A 21,944-nucleotide genomic window follows, 5' to 3' on the forward strand; every position below is an offset into this window, starting at 1 on the left:
TGATCGATGAATCAATGAAGAACTCCCCACTAGGCAGTGTTTAATTGTTCAGATAGGAGATCTGTTGTTCAGATAGGGGATTGGTTGTTAAAGAACAAAGACAATGTTTAATTGTTCTAAGTCTGAGACTGACCGGATCTCCTTCAAGCCAAGAACTCACCTGGACTACTACTTTCCCCTAGCTAGTCCCCAAGCCAAGTCCAAATTGATCTACCTTGCCAATGGTATCTTTGTTATTCAAAAGAAAAAAAAAAGGTGCTTCGATAAAATGTTGGAAAGAAAAGAGAGATTGGCAACTTTACATTTCAGAAATGTAAAACAATTCCGTGTTGTTTAGCTCAGTTTTCTTTTGAATAGAAATAATAGCCATCATTCCCTTATAGGTAACAAAGAGAGAGAGAGTCAAAGTGAAAGTGTCATATATCCACAGTTGGATGTGGATTATATCATATATTAACCGTTGGATCTGAAAATTAGTCTTCAAATTCAAGCACATGTAATGTATCCTATACACCACAATGAAAGTGTTACACTGAATCATCCATATGGCTGTTTCTTGAAACGTGCCACCAAACAGCATGAAATGGAAAAAGGTTTATTATTGCTGACTTGTAAAGGGGCGTTTCTTGAAACGCCCGAAATAAGCTTAACAAAACAACAAAAAGAAAAGCGTTTAAAGTGGGTGTTTATCAGATAAACGTTTTTCTGATAAACGCCCACCCAATTAACATAAACGGAATCAAACACATACTATATCATAGCTGAACCCATTGACATAATATAATATATTGGCTTAACTAGAGTGTGAAAATATAATGGTGAGGAAAAATCTCAGCCTCTTCCTTTCACCTTTTATAACAAAACCCATATTTGATCTAAATACTTTTATTTTGAGTTCTTGATGTCCATTTTGAATATCCAACGTAATAAAATCCTTTGGTCTTTTTTACCAAAAAAACTTGGTACTTTTATTAATTATAGGGATAATATAGACTGCACTTCCCCTCAGAAATTTGAAATTAAAGTCCCCTCCTAGTCTACAAGTAGTCCCCTTTATAAACTGCATCCTGCCCGTGGGTTTAGCATCGGTTCATGGTCAGGATTCATTCCACCTGTACGGTGGAGATAAGATTTTTAAAGGTGGTCTGAACGGTAAAAAACCCTTTATTGTATACTAATATTGTATTGTCGAAGACTAAGACCGAACAAAAATCCAAATGCTCATTGGTTCATGGTTTTATTAGTAATGGTGGTTAGCCCATACAATTCATAAAAACCACTATTTAACTAGGACCCAAAAAGATAATTGGTCCAAATAATAGGAAATCATCTATAAACAATAATTGGATCTTGTCTAGAAATGGTTTGGACAAGAAGTAAATTATCATAAATCTATTGTCCATTTCAGTAAAATACATACCTGAAAACTAGACATTAGTTATCTAATTATTTGGGCGTAAAAGTCATGAATCCCAAGGAGATATATTGGAGTGGGACATTCTTCTATCAGTAGTAGGGGTGTTCATAGTCTGGTTTGGTTCCGTTTGGAGAAGATCTCAGACCAAATCAGTAAATTACAGTTTGAGATATTCTCATACCAAATCAAACCATTTTATTATAGAAATCAAACCATTGTCCAATTTCTAATATGGTTTAGGCCATTCCATTGGACTTAACCCAATTAGAAAGACCAAATAATATGCATACCTACATAAATAACAAATATAATTCAAATATCAAACTAAAATGTTAACAAGTGTCACCTATTATTATTATATAAACTACATTCACACTTTCTCTAACATATGCAACTCCTCGAGCATCAATATACAAATTAAAAATTGAAACAAACAGCAATAATATATAAAATGTTAAATGAATACATACATACATATGTTTAAACATATGTATACACATTAATAAATGTATCTTAATAATTCGGTTTAATATGGTTTGGACTGGTTTCTAAAATTTAGAAAACCATACCAAACAACCAATAACAAACACCTCTAATCAGTGGTCTAAGATATTCACTTGAAAATCTCTTGTTGCAAAGGTGTGCAGCAAACTCACCAGGTAAAAGACTAAAACCCTTTCTCAATGCAAGTGGGGTGATTAATCCTAATTAAAACTACTCTTGAAAGTGTGCCCACTATGCACATTCACTTACTATTCCTAAATACGTATGTTCTTCGACCAATTCAATTTGTCATGAATTTTGGTGCGGTGGTTGTGATGGTAGACACATTTGACCTAAAATATTGGGATTCATTGCTATATGCAAAGATAGACGGTTTGGGTTTCTATAACGCATACCACCAAAATTTAGGATCCATTTGGTTTGCAGGAATAGGGATATAGAATCGGAATTGGAATGGGCGCTATTCCGATTCCAACTGTTTGGTTGGGAGGAATCGGAATCCCATTCTCATTCCTGTTGGAATGGCATTTCCCCATTTGAGGGAGTGGCCATTCCTTGCCCCTATCTTGGGAATTGATGTAACGATTTCTGGTCGCGTATCATTTTTTTTTGTCTAAGTACCTCATCATTTCGTTTACTCCCAAGTGGCTGATGACTCAGAGGCTGAAGTGGAGCTCCCTAGTGTAGCGCAACCCAGCTGCTCCCTACAGGAGATGATCTGTTCATCTTTGTAAACGGCAGGAACTAAGGAACCCATCTTCCCTGCAGGAGATGATTTGCTCATCTTTGTAGACAGTGGGAACTGAGGAACCCATCCTCCCTGTAGGAGATGATCTACTGATCTTTGTAGATGGCGGGAACTGAGGAACCCATCCTCCCTGCAGGAGATGATCTGCTCATCTTTGTAGACAGCGGGAACTGAGGAACCTACAAGAACTGAATCAGAGAACCCAGGGGTGTTTACCCAGCGAGGTCACTCAGATGGCTAAGTCAGCACTTAGTTGTGAGCTGAAAAGGATATTAGAGAATGAGAGAGCTAGAGAGAGTAGAGATTACCACCTCCTCCCCTCCCTCGCCCCTCCGGGGGTGAGGCCTTTATATATTGGAGTCCTCGTAGGTTTGGTGGAGCAGTTCTTGGATTCCTGATGTGATGGGACCTATTTGCGTGTTAGGTGGGGATAAAGCCATCAACCCGTAAGGTTGCCCATTTCTGCCTAAATCGGGGAGTGGGTGAGCTAATATAGCCGTTACAAGTCACAATCCCGTAAAATGCGGGGTACGGTGGTGAGCTCCTCGGGGTTGTCATGCGGTGGCGAGCTATCTATAAGCGTCGAGTTGCCTAGTGACGAGCTGCCTGTGAAGTGTCAATTTGTCTATAAGGTGCCAGGCTACATGATGGCAAGCTGCCTGTGAAGTGTCGGGCTATCTATAAGGTGTCGGGCTACATGATGGCAAGCTGCCTAGTGGCGAGCTGTCTATAAGGTGCCAGGCTATATGATGGCGAGCTGCCTAGTGGCGAGTTGCCTGTAAGGTGCCAGCCTACATGATGGCGAGCTGCCTGTAAGGTGCTACATGATGGTGAGCTGCCTATAGGGTGCTACATGATGGCGAGTTGCCTAGTGGCAACCTGTCTGTAAGGTGGCAGGCTACATGATGGTGAGCTGCCTGTAAGGTGCCAAGCTACATGATGGCGAGTAGACATGTTCATTGGCCGGGTCGGGCCGGGTTCGGGCCGGGCTTTGACTCTTTATTAACAGAAAAATGTTAGGCTCAAGCCCAAGCCCGGCCCTGATAAAAAGCCCGAAGCCTAAGCCCGAGCCTGAAGCCCGACCTAATAAAAGAAATTCAAATTTTTCCCTATTCAAATAGACATTATCTATTTTAATTCAGATGTTTTTTCCCCTATTTAAATGAACAATGGGCCTACAAGTGAATCAACAACCTTCTCAAATCAAAAAATTTATTCAAATGGACATCACATAGGATTTTAAATTAGGTTTAACTATAGGCCGGGCCAGGTTTACTTAGGTTTAACTATAGGTCGGGCCGGGCTGGGCTCGGGTCGGGCTATTTTGGCAAAGCCCGAGCCCGGCTCGAATTTTATGTAGGTCGGGCTTTTTGGCCCGAGGTTAAGCCCGTAGGCCAAAAAGCCTATTCAAGCCCGTCTGGGGGTCGGGTCGGGCCGGGCTGGCCCGTCAGGCCACCCCGCCCATGAACAGGTCTAATGGCAAGTTGCCTGTAAGGTGCCAGGTTACATGATGGCGAGCTGCCTAGTGGCGAGTTGTTTATAAGGTGTCAGGATATATGATGGCGAGCTGCCTAGTGGTGAGTTGTTTGTAAGGTGCCAAGCTATATGATGGCGAGTTGCCTGTAAGGTGCTAGGCTACATGATGGCGAACTGCCTAGTGGCGAACTAACTATAAGGTGCCAGACTACATGATGGCGAGCTGCCTAGTGGCGAGCTGTCTATAAGGTGCTAGGCTACATGATGGTGAGCTGCCTAGTAGCAAGTTGCCTGTAAGATGCCAGACTACATGATGATGAGCTGCCTAGTGGCGAGCTGCCTGTAAGGTGCCAAGCTACATGATGGCAAGCTGCCTATGAAGTGCCGAGCTACACCTAATTGTCATGAGGTATCAGGTGTCATAATGTTATTGGAGGGCCAAATCCGCCCTCATCAGGAATGAAATCTCATTCCTACTTATTTTAATTCTCATTCTCACTCCTATTTGAACCAAACAAACTATGGGAATGGATCATTCCAATTCTGATGCCGGAGGATTTCGATTTCGATTCTGATTCCAACTACAAATCAAACAGACCTTAACTTTAACAATAAAGTTTTGTTGGAAATTCTTGACTAAACCATCTGCCTTATGGATCTAAGTTGTTCTAAAGGCTAATATGGAAATAATCTCTAGACTGCTAGAATTGGTACAAATCCCTTCCCAACTTGGGAAAATATGCTAAAATGTTAAATTTTCTTATGGTAGGGCACTATCTATTTACATTGGGATAGATGTGTTGTCCCATATGCTGATCTCTCACCTTGATTCTCACCAATTATAAGCTCGATTGGGAAATATGGCTTTAAGTTGAATATTTACTTTTTTGAGGATTCTCTGGAAGTGCAGATGTAAGGTTGCAATAGAGAGTAAGTCAGAAGATGTATATGCTACTCTCATCTTGGCCCAAACTCACATCTTGGAATTGCAACATTATGTTCATCTCCTACGATGTCATTCATTCAGTCATTGAAAGTGTAATATTCCAATCCGACCAGAATCTACTCAAATTAGATATTGGATCTTAATTAGTGTATCCCTTCATATTGGAAAAAAATTGTAACAACTCCAATTGGTTCAATTAAGATCCAATCCAGCAACATTTATTGAAAATATAAATACAAAAATGACTCAAATATAAATTAAACAATTTTTTATTAGTGTTATACTTTTATTTTCAACCTGAAACTCTTTAACTTCAAAATTTGGTACATAGATCTACAACTATGGTTGTGTTAGGATGCATATACATTGTAAAATCCCACATTGGAAAGGAATTGAAAAAAAAAAAAGGCAAGGGACTTAATATATAAAGATTGGTCAACAACCTAACGGTTTCAGATTTTGGGTTAAGTCTTAAAGTTAGTGTCCAACTTTTGTATATAATTCTTATGTATGATGTCAAAGCCAAAGGTTTGGTCCTTTGTTTGTGATGTTGTTTGATCCGAAGTGTTCAGAATCAAAATTGTAGTTAGATAATCATGATGAAGCCAAGGTGGAAGGACAAAGTCGTATAACAAAATCCGAAACTAAGAAAGAGATTAGAGGCCCAAGGAATTGTTCCCCGGATAGGCACTCTGACACTCAAGTCAATGATATGGGAGACGGGTGGTCAGGCCGAACAGTTGAGAATAATGTCGGTCCAAGCAAAAGTAGAGTAACAGTATAGAATCTGAGGAGTCAAAAGTCCCTTACTTTGAGCGAAGGTTACCTATTTATAGCCGAATATCCATATTCGATTCAGATGAGGCTTTTGGGGTTGTTGGGATGAGGTTATTCACTGAGGTCTTCGGATAAGTCTTAATCCCCGATAGAGTTGTCTTCATTATCCATACGAGGCTCCTCTTCTTGATCACACTTATCCATCCTATGTGGTGTCGACGTGGCCAAGGAAATAAAATGGCCATGGAGGCCACCATGTGGCACGCGGGGCTAGCCCAACCATAACCCAAACAGGTTGGACACAAGTATGATGGATGCATGCGATGACTCCCATAACTTTGTTGGCTTCCCTATAGATAAATAGTTGACAAGAGCAATTGATCTCATGCTTCCACTCATGGGAATGTACTCTCATATTTGATATGGGAGAGATTCACACGAGGAGAAAATTGTTCAGATGCATAGTGTAGAACCTAACATTGGAAAGAAATAAGAAAGGGTTGCACTATGATGCCAGAAAAGCTTATAACGAATCAATCAGCATCATAAAAATGGTGACAAATTAAATCAAGTGGGTTTTCCTTAAAATTCACCAGAGTTTTGATTGATCAAATCCTTTCTGGTATCATGTCATTCCTGTCATAGATTTTTCCAATAAGAAAAGCAAAAGACTTGTATACAAAGATGGCTCACAGCCTAATAGCTTAAGTTTTTAGGTTAAAAATGGTGTCCAATTATTGTGTATATGTTCTGCAAATGTACACAAGGTATCCAATTTTGATTACTCTCCTCATTATACAATAGATTGAACTCAACTAAGAACAAAACTCACTCGACATCAATACTTCTCAAGTTGGGTTTTCAACGGGAAGCCCAATGGTCAAATGGGAAGGCCTTTTCAAAATTTTGGACTTGAACTAGGCCATGAATTCCCGAACTAGGGGTAGGGGTGCTCATCAAAAATTGAAAAACTGAAAAAACTAAATTGAACCGAGGAAACAAAATAAAAAATTTTGGTTAACGTTGAGGTTTGGTTTTCAATTAAAAAACAGCGGTTAACTAAATTGACCGGTATATTTAAAACAAGTTTTCAACTTTTAAATTTTTACAATTTTAAACCTTCCTCTCCCAAAAATCCTAAATTGAACATTGACCACCCTTTTCCCTTTTACTTCTAAGTTTTGAAACCCTAGCTCCTCTTAACTCCCATCTCTCTCTAGCCTCTACACAGTGCAAACTACAGTCGAAAACTGAAGTGTTGAATAGTGAACAAACAATGAAGAAGAAGAACCATAGCCTCTAGTACTCCGCTGTCCAATGTTCTCCCTCCTGGTACTATCGTGTGCTGTATCTCTCAATTTCTCATCTCTCTAATCTCTCTAAGTCTAAACCAAAGAGTGAACTTCACCTGGTCATTGAAGAAAGAAGAATGCCTTTCTCTCACTCTCTCTAATCTTCATTTTGGCATTCTCCGATTCATCAAACAATTCAATCCACTATAGACTTTCATTTAGTCGCACAAGAAAGAAGCCAAGGAACTCAGACTCCTATACCACTACCACCTCTGTATTAGTATTATAGACTTGGCTGAAGTTGAAGGCTCCTCTATTTTTGGACTTGCTTGCGCCGCCTCATGAATCACAGTCATTACTTTATTTGTCTCTCTTAAAGGTAACAACTATTCAACTAATGATCTAACTATTTTTGGACTTGCTTGATCTAATGGCTATAGTACTATATTAGAGAGAACCCACTTGCCCATCTTTTCTTTGATTTTTTGTTGCTTTCCTCCTTTTATTGGGTTGTTTTTCTATAACTGAAAATAAAAAGAAACAAGAATTAAGATCCTCACTTACCTTGATTGAAGTGGGTTCTCCAAATGTAGTCAGATGGAGTAAAGATTTTAGAAGAAATCAATAGAAATTGTGTCTTAAATGCTAAATGAACTTAGACTACTATTGTATTCTTGTTCACCTAGCTATTATGTGGGTTAGTCCAATCCATTGCCCCAGACCCTTCTCTTTTGAAGGAGTTTCTTTTATAATATGTTTTTTCTAGTATGTTATTAGATAAAAATAAAGTAAAAACAATCCTATGAGGCTATGACTGATGGTTTAATCTTCCCTTGCCATCTAATCATCATAGTAGCAGTTATTGCTCCGCCAAACTTTTGTAAACAGATGTGTTTTCATATAAGTAGGAAATATTTTGTTGTTTTAAATTTCAAGTAGTTGATATTATTTCCAGACTGTATTTTATCAGAGCTCAATATAGTGATGAGCAATTGATCAATAGAAAGAAGTTTTATTGATAATTTTTTGTAAGTTTTGATTCTTTTAAAACTTCTATTTCCCTTACTTATTGTTATCCTATTTAAAGGGTTTGCATCTAATAATTCTTTCCACCTTTTTTATTATTGAATTGACTTTGTTTTTGTCATTGACGGTACCTCTAACCAATTGAAAATAATTGTAAACAATACTTGATGACCTTGGTTCTTTTCTTTCAATTTAACTTTAAGACCTTGATCCTTTTAGTTAGTTCATTTAACTTTACCTTTTGTATAGAATTCCAGGATTTGGATTTTTTTCAATAGCTTATTTGACTTTTCCATCTTTCTTCAATTCTCTCAACTCAAGCCTCATCCCAACTACATGAGTTACAAGTAGAGGAAAAAACCTTATATCCACCTTAGTTTATAGTTAGATAGATAGATTGATTGATACATTTTCTTGTAAAAAGCTATAGCTACAATACCTTTTAGCTTCTTCTCTTCTTGCCAATTGATATTAAGGTTTCAACTCTTAACTATCTAATTTTCTTATCTTCTTTGTCAACAATTAGAGTTTTCTTGTTCTTATTAGTGTTTGATGGGTCAAGGCAATCCAATTAGGATCAATAGAAGGAAATCTCAAAACGAAAACTACAAGCAACCCGTCTTGCCATTGCCATTATTTTAGTTCATAGACCATTCATTCCATAGAGCTTCAATCATGGCACATAGCATTTTATTTTAAGATTTCAGCTATGAGATTCCTATCATTTAAAACTTTAGGCTTTGAGACTTCTCAATTCAAGTCTCCAACTTTAAGGTTTTGCATTTCATTTTAAAAAATATTTTGTGTTTTATTTTTTATTTGATATAAATAAAATTAATAATGATATCTTGTCTTCTTTGATTCTTTTATCTTTCAAATTTTTCAAGGACTGAGTTCAATGTTGTGGTTATTTTAAATTTTTGCAAATGTTTATCACTCTATTATATGGTTTAAAGCTTTAATACCATTAATGTGATTATGAATTTCAGATTTTTTTTTCAATTATATAAGGAATAGGATGTGAGATTGATTGGTTCATTGATAACACTTGATTATTATTTTTAATTAAACATACAACTTTTTATTCATTAGATGTCAAGTATGGGTGATAATAATACAATGGCAGGGTCAAAGTATCTATCATCTACTTAATGGTACAAGCACAAACCTTTCTCCTATACCTCCAAGTAATGTTGATAACTCATCAAATCCACATATTCTAGAGATTAATTCAAAGATTAGCATCTCTTCTACTTCTAAGTAAAAAACTTGGGTGTGGGATCACCTTCACTAGGATGGATTGTAAGGTTAAAAGTGATCAAAGAGCAATGTGTAACAAAATCAAGCTTTCAGATCTTTAGCTCTACACATCACCTTTGTTAGAGCCTTTTTTTCGATGTACCAAAAAAAAAAAAAGAAAAGAAAATAGTATTGTGTAACTATTGTGGTAAGGACTTAGCTTGTCCTACTATAAGTGGTACTAGTTTGATTAATCATTTGTTTAAATGTAAGGAGTATCCTCTTAATGTGGACAAGAGAAAAAAAAAAAAAAAAAACCTTGGAGTCTTCATATTAAAATGCAAAAAAGAGAGCACCACACTATCACTTGTACCTTACAAGTTTGACCAAGAAAATTGTATAAAGGCATTTACTATGATGGTTATTTTAGATGAATTGCCCTTTAAGCATGTGGAATGGGAGGGATTTCATGACTTTTGTGGCATGACACAACCATGATTTATAGTTTCTTCACACCACGCTATAATTAGGGATTATTATTATCTCTATAGGGAGAAGAGGAAATTGAAGAAGTATTTTAAAAATTTTCCATCGAGGGTCTGCCTTACTACCAATACATGGACATCATTTCAAATTGTCCAATTTTGGAACATTCAAGAGAAAATGTTTGGCAAATCTATTGGATATACTTGTTTGATTAGGGCATTAAAAGGGTTTTCACTATAATAATAGATAATGCAAACTCAAATGATATATGGGTTCAATATGTAGAAAAGGAGATTCAATAGTTTGAAGGGAAGTGTCTTAAAGAGTGAGTTCTTAGATACGAGATGTGGTGCACATATTTTGAGTCTAATTGTAAGAGAGGGATTGTTAGAGTTGGATGCTTTTATTTTTAGGATTCATTATACAGTAAAATAATGCAAGGTCTTCTCCAATATGATCGCAAAGGTTTAAGGATTGTGTAGAAAAAGAAAAGATAGTGAGTAGAGTCTTGTTTATCTAGATGTTGAAACTAGAGAAAACTCTACTTACTTGATATTGGAATATGTTTTAAAATTCTAAAAGGTATTTAATTTGTTGAAAAGTATTAATAGTATGTAAAGGATCTTACTAATTCTAAAAATAAGGTTTGCCTACCGATGATGATTAGGAATATGCCCATGCTTTGTTGCCTTTTTTTTTAATTTTCTATAGAACTGCATTAAAATTATCTTGCTCACCTTATGCCATTAGAAATGTATATGTGAAAAAAAAAATTATAGTATTAGGATTGTTATTTTATAGAAGGTATAGTAATGATGATTTTAGTGTTAATTTTATATCTTCCAAGATAAAAATTTTGGAAAAGTATTGGGAAAATGTGAACAATATCAATATCATGTTGTTCATTGTGATAATTCTTAATCATTAATATAAATTGGAATACATGGATTGGGTTATTAGTGAATCATATGATGTTGGTAATGCTCAAATGTTGAAAGATAAGGTGAAACAAGTTTTGGTTTCCATGTTTAAGTTTTATAGTTCAGCCCAATCATTTCATAATGTTCAATCAACTAATCAATCTCAAAACACAAATGAAATGGAAGTTGATAGTGTGAAAGATGTTGATTTTATGAATACACTATATAAAAAGCAAAAGGCAAGCCAATGTGTAGATAACAAAGTAGAATTTTATAGATAATTAGGGAAGGAATGTGAAGATCCGAAGATAAATAAATTATTTAAAATATTGAGTTGGTGGAAAATTAATTTCTGTAGATATCAAGTGCTTTATTTTGTTGACTCAGGATTTATTAGTTATACTCATATCTATAATTGCATCCGAGATAACTTTTGGAACTAGAAGCCACGTGCTTGATTCATTTCGTAGTTCTTTAACTCTAAAAATGGTGTAAGCTAGCATTTGTGGACAAGATTGGTTACAAAAATCACATGGTTATCTATGATCATATAGAGGAGAGTTTAGATGAACTTGAAAATACAAAATTAAGCTTTATGTTTTCTATTTTTTTTTGTGTTCATGTTTATTTCATTATAGTAATGTTAGTTTATATTTGTCTTAATCTATTTTGTATAGATATCATCTATCACTGAGAAAGATCATTTTGTTAATATTGATGATTGAGTGTTAACGTCAAGAATCAAGAAATCTAAATAACTTTCGTTGAATGGGCTCTTGTTGAAGGCTGATGTAGGACTTAAACTTTTGTATTATGTTATTTTAATAATATCATGGATGATGTTGAACTTTTACAACATTTATTTTATGGCAATTAAAGATTGATTAGTTTATCATAATATAGATTGATTGGTTTATTGGTTAGTGGTTGCCAATTTTATGATACAAGTTGAACGGTTACCACTAGGTTTATTGGTTACAACTTTCATGATATTGGTTTATTATTAAATGTACAAGTGAATCGATTAATGAATATGTAGGTTTATTGGTTTTGAGTTAGATTGGTTAATGGATATATATATATATATATATATAGAGAGAGAGAGAGAGAGAGAGAGAGTAGATGTAAAGGTTGGTTTTTTCAATAATAGATGTATCATGTATAGATTGATTGTTTAATGGTTAATGGATTGGTTAATTCCTTAACAGATTTGCAAGTTCATTGGTTTTGGGTGGATATTGCTTATTAGATGTATAGGTTGATTTTTTTTTTCTTTTTTATGATAGATGTAGAAATTATCTTGATTCAGGTTGATTGTTTAATAGTTAATGATGGTTAATGATCGTTAACGGATAGATTTATTGGTTTTGGCTGGATTAGTTAATGGATGTACAGATTAATTGTTTTCGCTGTTTTGGAAGGGGAAATGGATGTACAGGTTAGATTGTTTTTGCTATTTTTGGAAGGGGACATGGATGTACAGGTTAGATTGTTTTTGCTATTTTTGGAAGGGGATATGGATGTACAGGTTGATTGGTTAATGGATATAGACATTAGATGTATAGGCTATCTTGTATTCTTGATCCAGGATAATCGTTTAATGGTGGATTGGTTGTTTTTGGAAGATTTTTTTAATGAAAATTACAATATAAAAAAAAAAATTGAAAAACCAAAGAGCAGTTAACCAGTGAACCAACTAGAATTAACCACTTATTTCGGTTCAGTTTCGGTTGTAAGTAATGGAAAATAGGTGATACCGGTTTGGTTTTTAACCAAGCCATGAGCACCCCTGGACCAGAACAACTAAAGTCTGTAAGATGTGGATATTACGAGGTCTAACATGAATCAGATCAGCTATAGAGGTTAGTTTTTGGATTGGGTGTGGTTTCAGGAGTCCAAATCCAAATTGGCAGGAGACAAACACTGGGCTGAGCACAAGGTTCAAAGTATCAACACGTATCAGCCCGTATCATTCCGGGACCCTTCTGATACGTCCCTACAGTGGATGTATCGGGGGTCTGATCGATTCAGGGGGTGGAAGAGCTCTAAACCAGCTCCCCTAACCAGTTTCGGAAAAATAAAATAAAAAAAATAAAAAAAAACAAGATATCGATTATCCCAATACGTCCCTACTGGCATATCGATATTTTGAACCTTGGCTGGGCAAGATAGTACAAGTGAATATCTTAGTGTTCCTTACACATAAGATGTGGATTTCATGTATATGTTCACTTGTGATAGGTTGGCCATTGCCCAGCCCAGTATGTGCATCATTTTATTCCAGCTTTTTAGGGTTGATTAATTCTTAAAATCGGTATAATTTGACACAGAACCACAGGAGCTGCACTTTCTAGGTCCATTGATGGATTAATATTCCCATCATTGCACACACCCTACAATGAATATGGCTTTGAACAGAATGAAATGGCGAAATAGGATTCATGTAACCAACCCCATGAAATTGAGATAAGGCTTTGGATGATGACAACACCCTAATATGAAAGCAACAAACTCAGAATGCATGCTATGCTTTCACTGCCTGTAGGGAAAAAAAAAATCCACAACTGCAGACCCAAAGGAATGCCAACATTGTACATTTCTCATTACCCGTTACCTTCATCTTTGTCAATGCATGGACTAATCCATGAATATTGGGAAATGAGTCTTAATTTCCTCGCGAGTGACGTATTGGGAGAGCAGTTCTTTTCAAACTTTGGACGAACGACTCCTGGCAGCATTTCTTCTTGCACAGCATCCCACAAAGTAGATCATTGACTAATAACATGGAACAAAAGAAATGTCAGTGATCAATACTACAAGTCAAGAGAAACCATGTATTGGCAATTCAATTGCCGAGACTGGAGGATCACAAGTCTTAACGGTTTAACTGTTTGGACTGATTGCTTGACCGACTCAAAGAAAAAATGTGAATATTATGAAAAATAACGAAGACAGGATGATACAATTCTACAAGAAGTTATAGGATGGTTGTGTATTGACGTTAGGCCATGGCAAGTGTTGGGGTTATAATGGTAAAGTTAGCATCTGGTAGCATGATTTCAGAAACTAGTTTTGGGACTAGGTCACAGACTTGACAGTTTAACCAACAATTCTAGTCTGGGTCTGACAAAACTGAACATATGAATGGACACTTGTTACCATGTAATGCAGTATAAAAGAAAAGGAAAGAAACCATGAAGAAAAAAAATCAATTTTTTCCAATTCTTCAACTGGTGGCAATTTCATATTTTTTGGATGTTTTTTATTTTAATCAATGTCGAGTCTTTTAGTAGCCGTTTTCCGATTTATCTGTGTTTTAGGAATAGGACTAATCATCTTAAAAGGAAAAGATAGTCTGTAGAGTCTTATTATAGAATTTTTAGAAATTTTGAAAAATTGAAGATGCAATTTCGGCATTTTTTCTTTTAGTAAAATTTTCAGGTGTCAAAACCTGGTCCATTTAATATGATTTTATCATCATTATATGTTACCTATCCATCAAGAGTCAAGACCAAGTCTTTTACAAATACAATGTGTTTCGATGAAGTTATAACTTAAAACCATTTTAGTGATAGATGTCAATGTAATATGGGAATTATGTCTTATTTGAATGTCCCTATGCGTTTGCCATGGCTTAAAGCAGTTACAAGTTGTTTTGGATAATCCTAGATCACCATGTCATCCCGATGAGAAGATCATGATACATGGAGAAAACAGTAAAGATATAAAGTCATTCCTGCTAAGCTGGTAGCTTGGGAGATTAACTAGGAGGCGAAAGATGGTCTGAGATTTGTTGCCTGCAGTGGATTTTGGGTGTGTTTGGGCTGAGAGAAATGTCCAGATCCTTGAGCAAAGAAGTACCAGTGAGCAGGATGTTTTGGGAAAAATCAAAGGAAAGTTATGTTCTTGGTTATCCACACACAGGGAGTTTTGTTTTCTTGTTAATATCTTGCTAACAGAATGGATACGGTCCCATGCACAGTATTAGTATTTTACAGGGCTAGCTATTGTATTCTCACTTTCCGATAGCAATAATACAACACATTACCTTTTAAAATAATGATAGCTAGATGGAGAAAATATAAGTTTCTGTACTCAATTTTAAAAGGTGATGGGATATTCTGTAACCCTCTAACTTTCTTATTCTCCCTATAACATGTCTAACCCTTAATCTAAAGCCAGCAGTTTTCCACGAGTTGAATGCATTTCAACATGAAATTTATTGATGGCATGATGGTAGTTCCAGTCATTAAGCAAGGGGACTCAAATCAGTTTGACCCATCTGAAACTATAAAGTTTTAAATGTTAATAATTTATTTTGGATTGTTAAGACTTTTTTCTTATGACTCTACTTCTATGAAAAAACAAAAGGTACCAAGTCCTTACCAAGACAACAAACAGAATCACATTAAAGATCGCAACCACTCTCCATTCAGTTTTCATGTATTGCGCAACTCCAGCCCTAAAATGATCATGGAAGAAAAACTCATAATTGAGTGAAATACTACACAAAAATAAGAAAAAAAAATCGCAATTCCTTTTCCCCTTCTTACTTGCAAGAATCACAACTGTAACACCTTATGGCTCGGGAGTTTTTGTAGAGTTTGCAGTCATTGTTAGAACTAACCGGATGAAAACTCATGTCATAATATGAAGCATTTACAGCAGGGTAGCCACACCTGAAAAGTGTAATAAGAAATTCAACCAGAGCACTGCCATTCATATGTGGTAAACATACATTACCACAAACATGGTAAATGGTAAACTAATGGAGAAAGTTTATCTAAACACCAACTCAAGCATTTAGGAATATGCAAGATTCATACTCAGATGGTGGTCGACAACAACCAGCCTCAATAGGGGTGAGTTTTGCCATTTTGTACTGTTTAAGAGTCTGCACGGAAGTTACCAAAATGTGAAAATGGAACAAGGCATATTAATGTTGGATATTGAATTGGAGACGGTTAACAAAAAGAAAAAGACTTGGAAGAAGAAACCACATTGGAACAGTGACCTTATATTTCTTGGAGAGATTATTACAGTCTTCAGATTTCACAAGACAGGTCTTCAATTGCTCCCAGTTCCGTGTGTTATTCAACTACATACAGAACCACAATGCAGGATATTAAACTAGATAAGATTTTGTATGCAAGCATCAATTCTTCAGATTGCAAATATCAAGAAAAATGTCTTACTTCTTTCAAAAACCAAGAACTGTAATCTTGAAGTTGATACTCCTTGTACCTGAACAGATAATCAGACAAAAGAAGGTTGGTCGAATTACTGAATGCCTTGCATTTATTTATGGTGCCTTGCCCATAACTGATGTGTACCCAATGAATAATATGAATACAGTATTCAATTCAAAACATGGTCTGGCATTACTCATGGCAAACCTACTAAGTTGCAAGTCTTTATTGTACTTTTTCTTTTTCTGGAGGGGGGTACTCATCTCTTTTCTTCTTTTTCTTATTTTTATTTTAACATAGGCTATGCCCCCTTCACTATTAATTTATTCTTCCCCCTTTTTTTGTCTAGAACTTCATCATAATGTTGGAATACATAATACAGCAAGGGTTCTAGTCTAATTATAAAGGAATTATAACGCTCAACCTTTAACTTTATGGTCATATGAAATGGCATGTACTCTTACCGAATACCAGCTTTGGAATGACCAGATCCATTATTTGTTACAATGAACCTATAAGCACAAGAGAATCAGATTTTAGCATTTATTCATGCAGCATACCCTGAAATGAAATGCATCATTGATAGTGATACAACTTGATCTGGTTGGGTCAGGTTTAGGATCAACTTGACCAACCAGGGAACTCAAAAATCTAGACCTCAGGCGCAGGCCTGTTCCAACCTGAGGTCAAATCCCAAGTTTGCCAACCCAAAGCCAACCAAGTTAAACCCAATACAACTCAGACTGGGCTCGGTTTTGTCCAGGCCTGGGCAGGTGGCTCAGGTTTGGAAGGTTTCTTGTCATGTTTTTGCACGTTTACTTTTATGTGGGTTATACAATCAAATTTATAAATAAGAAATAAAAAAAGTACAATGCCATTACATAATGCACATATATTCTATGAATACATGCATACATATATGTAGTTGAAAAAATGAAACATATATAATATGCATGTACATGTTTGTGCATGATAGTGAGGCTGGTTAATCATGTACATATTGTAAATATGCTAGATATGGCAAATAATAGTTTAAATACATAATGTATATACATAAGTACATATCATAAATACACAATATGCATACATACATGGATAAATATATTATGGAAGGTTAGGTAGGTTCAGGCTACACGAGGCCTCAACCTAATTCCAATCCAAGTTTTTGGTAAAACCCAAGCTTTCAGGCCCAACCCAAAGCCCAAAAATTCAAGAAACCCTAGCAAAAGCTCAGGCTGGGTCAGCCTGGACCTAGGTCGGGCCCATTCAATTGCAGCCCTAATCATTGATAGTTTTTGTCCAATATATATATATATATACACACACAATCTTTAACTATCTTGCCGCAGTCAAATCTTACAGTACACAAGATATGTATTTAAGTGTTAGGGGTTGTTGGTGGAGGCTGAAATCTTCAGCCATTAAGAGGAGCCCACAATCTCCTTAATAACTTATTCACTAAAAGACAAAACAATAAGCCATTCAGTTCAGCTACTTCAGCTGTGATCAAACAGTCCCTTAAGTAGCAACATGGAATTGCAACAACGAAGATATGTGTTTCAGAATTAGACAATATAGCATCCTGGACCCTGGAATTACCATATCCACAAGAGATTTGAATCTAAGTACAGTTTCAGGGACTTGAAGATTCTTTTTATTTCAACATTGAGGAAGACCAATTTAACTTGGCCTTCCATTGGGATGGCAGCAGATAATTTATTGTACAAAAGGGAAAAGACCGTTACAATATACAAACAATAGAAATATAGCTGTTCCATGAGAATGACAGTCAGCTGTACAAAAACTATACATTAGAAGTACAAATTGTACAATTAAAAACAAAGTTCTGTCAACAATCTTGAAACATGGCAAAATGTATTGTTCCATATTCCATAAGGATTGAATTTCACCACAAAAACAGAAGGTTTTCATCCTCTTTATTAATTTCTCAATATGATAGAACTCATCCGTGAAGATCTATTGATTACACTCTTTATAGAAGGATCAACAAACAGAAAAAGGTTAAATGGTAAGGGTAAGTCTTCATTTCCATATAAGTAAAATATTGATTAAACTTGAAGGAAAAGTAGTTCAGAAGCTGAGCTCTAATTACATAAGTCTTATACAAGATTGCAGAATTTTGGTAAATTAAAAAAATAATAATCTTCAATTTAAACCAGCAAAGAAACTGATATTAGAAAAGACCTTAACCTGTTTGGCTATATAACATAAGTGCCATTTTATATTAATGGGAGATAGTAGGGGTTATTACTTGGTGTAGCGGAAAAATCTCGGGCTGGCAAATGTGAAAACAGGGGTTCGAGTCTGAGAGCAGCCACTTTGTGCAAAAAATGCCAGAGGTTAGGGCTGTATCCAGTCTACCCCTCCCAAGACCCCATATAGCTGTGACAAACATTGGGCAATAACCTTTTATATTAATGGGAGATAATGGGTATTTGGAGTGGAGGTTGGAAAAAGTTAAGATGGAACATTGAGCTCTACCAAATAGTCCATTTTTTACAGATCCTTAATTACCATGGTGGTTCTAATGTTGTTGAGTCAAAGAAAGGAACTTTCGAGAATTTCATGGAGCATCCATAGTAATACAAACTCGGATTTATAAACAGGAACTCAAACAATATTTTTTATTATTTTGTTAACTAATCTGGTTTACAATGGAGCAAAAACATTTTCAAGGAGAAAAAAAACGATGTTTTTTTAGCAATATAACTTCTTTTGGATCTTTCATATAAAAAGAATTCTGTATAATTAGTTTTGTATCAAGTTCTTTACTAGGCCAAAGAAAGAAAATAATTTTGTTGCTAAAAAATAACATATTGCACTTCCAGGAGAGGATATACAAAGAAACCTCAATCCCTATTTTCAAAATAATAACTTTTAAAACAGGAAACTGAAGAAGATATTGGATTAAGTACTGTGAATACCACTACAGCTTTTGCATTGGCAATACTTACGCTAGTACTGTGAATACCAGAATTCCCACTAAGATCAGGCATAACATCACTAGATACTGGAAGCACAGAGTAAAGGTCAAGTCCCGAGAAAATATTATAAAAGAAAAAAAAAAGAAATGAAAGGTAAGGAGCTTAGAATGAAAAGAGATGAAGAAACTAATTCAAGGATACAATCCAGAGCAATATGGAGATATTCTTCAATGCGCCCATAAACCCAATTAAAGATCTGAAAAGGAAAGAAAGCGTTGTTCACTTTAATATAGATAAATGTTCATGCGTTTTTCCCCCTCTGTTGGGAGGGGAGTGCTCCAAAGAAAATCAGAGATGGATAGCCTACATGAGAAGAATGAGGCCGCCAAGACCTAGAACAGGGAAAGCGAGTGACTTTCGGCAGCCGTCGTGGTGAGTATTCATCCACACCCCAAAACAAATGACAGCTACTGCAATTAGCTGCACAGGAAACACATGGAGAGAACATCAACCTTCTCAAAATCAAAGGACTGTGATGCGCTTTTCTGTATTTTCATTTTAATAGCACGTAAAGAGAAGCGCATTTTTTGTTCTTTTTTGTAACGGGATAAAGAGTAACTCACAGGAAAGTCTTGAACTAGAATAAGGAGGGGAAAATCCAACCAAAAAAAGGATAGAAAAACATTTCATTTTACCAAACTATAAAATGAAGAACAGCCACACAGTTGCATATTCGCAGCAAACCATCAATATGTCAAAAAACTAAATTAATACTCAAATATAAAATGAAAGAAGCAGATAGCATTAACATGAGACACTAAAATAAACGCAAATGAGAGAAAATCAAATAAAACAATAATTGGAAAAAAAAAAAAAGGCTAAGAACGAAATGGCAAAAGAAACAAAACCCATTAAGGAGATAGTTGGAAACGATACTCGAAGAAGAAGAAAGAAATGAAGGAGCTTGAGGAAGGTTCCAGCAGGTAATACAACAGAGTTTTCACTTTAAGATGAAGAAGAGAAAGGAAAAAGTAAAGCAAAAAGGGAGAAAAAAAAAAACAAACAGGAAAGGGAAGACAAGAAAAGGTTACCATGGTGAGGAAGTTGATCCATCTGATAACGAAGGTGCTTGTTCCGGAACCCATATTTCCTCTCTTTCCTTTCCTTCTTTTCCCTCTTAAGCTTCCACAGAAAATTAAAAATAAAAAATAAAAATAAAAACACAAGAATACGCAGAGAGGAGAGAGAGACAACTCTGTGCAAGATTGTAAAGCACAATGTCGGATTTTCTGCCAGTGTACATGATTTAAATTTAAAAGGTAGTAATATTCTGAAGTGGCACTTATACTGCAAGAAAAAGGAACGATAAGGACTTGTGTGGGGATGAAGTTCCAGGAAAAGTCAAGAAACAAATAACATGAGTCTCACCACTCACCTCACTCCATTAATCAACGAAGAGAAACAGAAGTAAGCAGAAGAGTTAAACTGGTCAATAATCAGCTAAATCTGATCACTATATCCAGATATTCAATACAGGATTAGTAGTACGGCTATTTGTTTTTGAGCAGCTGGAAACTGGAGAGGAATAGGGGACAAGAATCAAGAGTCAAAGACTTAAGAGTGGAAGTATAATAACGTAGACCAAGCAGCAAGGTACACCAATAATAGCTGTCGTTTGATGCTTGGCAAACACGATCGATATAAGCTACAATTAGAATTTTAAGTGGGGCAGGCCAACTATAAATAAAATATTTGTAAGAAGCACTTAAAACAAGAATCACCCCAAATTTCAGAAAGATACAGGCCCCAATTTAGGGTAATACACTCTCACTCTAGGGTAGGGTAGAGGGGATGACCGGATGATGACATACAATGATACAAGATAAGGAATGCAAACGGAAAATATGTTAAGGATGTCGGAGATATCCGAATCTAATGCTATCCAATTTAATTTCTGAAAAAAATAATAAATTATTAAAAGAAAAAGCATAACAATTTATATAAAAAACAAAAAAAATACAAGTATTTTCACCATGCATATCAAGGGTTTTAAAATTGAACCAGACAATGAATCGTTCAGGTACGGTTCCTAGGTTAAACGTTTTAATTGTTCGAACCGAATAGATAGCTTGTTCTGAAAAAAGAAATAAATAAATAAATAAATAATAATAAATTCTCAAAAGCTGTTAGACAGTTCGAACAGTTTGAATGGTTCGACTGCCTGGGTCAGCGGTTTGCTAACCAAATCAATGATTTTTGTCCAAAAAGACGATTCTAGGGTGACCGATTCCCGGTTTTTCCAGTCTAATCGTCCAGTCCAGTCTTGTTTTGAAAACCATGATGTATATATACATGCCTTTTTTAATAAAAAAATTACAAAGATGGCAAGATGCAATATAAATAAATATATTACAAAAATACAATATAATATATAGGTTGGATCAAATCGGTTAGGGGTGATCCAAATTCGATCTGATTTTCATTTGGATCATCCTATTTGATCCAAAAATTTAACCTGGGGGGTTCGAATCTTACAAAAATAGGATCGGATTCAGACCATGATCTGGTCCATTTGCACCCCTAATACAAGATCATACAACTAGGGGTGCAAGTCTAGTGGGTTGGGCCGTGTTTATAGTCAACCAAGCACAACCTTAAGATTTGGGCTTAAGGCCTAAGCCTAGACCAAGCCTAGGGTCAAGTCTAATCATCCCAACCTGAGCCCAGCACGTATTTTAATTTGATGCACTTGGGTTGGGCTCAAGCCTAGATCAAGCTCAGATTAATCAATGATCCCACTCTAAAATTATACATATATGTATGCATTTATGCAATTTTTTTTTGAAGTAAACTAGAAAACTTTCCATTACTAAGGCCAAAGCACAGAAAAGAGATAAAAAAGAAGCAGAACAAACAAAGAATTGAAAAAATAAATAAACAACAGAGTAGCAAAAAAAAACCACCACGCCACTACAAAAC

At 35.6% G+C, this 21,944-nt stretch overlaps 1 protein-coding gene across 4 annotated transcripts; it reads right to left on the reverse strand.

The window, feature by feature from the left end:
* Window positions 1-13,240: 13,240 nt before the first annotated feature.
* Window positions 13,241-20,700, reverse strand: LOC148848579 (tetraspanin-10-like). 4 transcript variants are annotated; one of them, XM_088952016.1, is made up of 12 exons: window positions 20,401-20,700; window positions 20,057-20,147; window positions 19,333-19,445; window positions 19,167-19,221; window positions 18,996-19,051; window positions 16,485-16,532; window positions 16,027-16,075; window positions 15,846-15,929; window positions 15,658-15,725; window positions 15,385-15,510; window positions 15,218-15,293; window positions 13,241-13,606 (listed from the first exon to the last, which is right to left on the reverse strand). In XM_088952016.1, exons 2-12 carry the CDS (start codon window positions 20,108-20,110, stop codon window positions 13,538-13,540), a joined length of 798 nt encoding a protein of 265 aa, XP_088808142.1. In that variant the 5' UTR covers window positions 20,111-20,147; window positions 20,401-20,700; the 3' UTR covers window positions 13,241-13,537. The 4 variants fall into 4 exon arrangements, with proteins under 4 accessions (XP_088808142.1, XP_088808141.1, XP_088808140.1 ...); XM_088952015.1 differs by having other exon boundaries at window positions 20,057-20,312; window positions 20,401-20,658; XM_088952014.1 differs by having other exon boundaries at window positions 20,406-20,566.
* Between the last annotated feature and the right edge of the window lie 1,244 nt (window positions 20,701-21,944).

The sequence above is a fragment of the Nelumbo lutea genome, chromosome 6 (assembly GCF_056320005.1).
Source record: "Nelumbo lutea isolate HS-2025 chromosome 6, American lotus-T2T, whole genome shotgun sequence".
Lineage (NCBI taxonomy): Eukaryota > Viridiplantae > Streptophyta > Magnoliopsida > Proteales > Nelumbonaceae > Nelumbo > Nelumbo lutea.

Excerpts from the sequence above, each read along its gene's own strand:
- LOC148848579 (XM_088952014.1), bottom strand. Across the intron at positions 19,052-19,166 it reads TCTCCATATTGCTCTGGATT|TATCTAGTGATGTTATGCCT; the intron begins GTATCCTTGAAT and ends CTGTGCTTCCAG. Across the intron at positions 13,607-15,217 it reads TGATTCTGTTTGTTGTCTTG|TCAATGATCTACTTTGTGGG; the intron begins GTAAGGACTTGG and ends CCATGTTATTAG.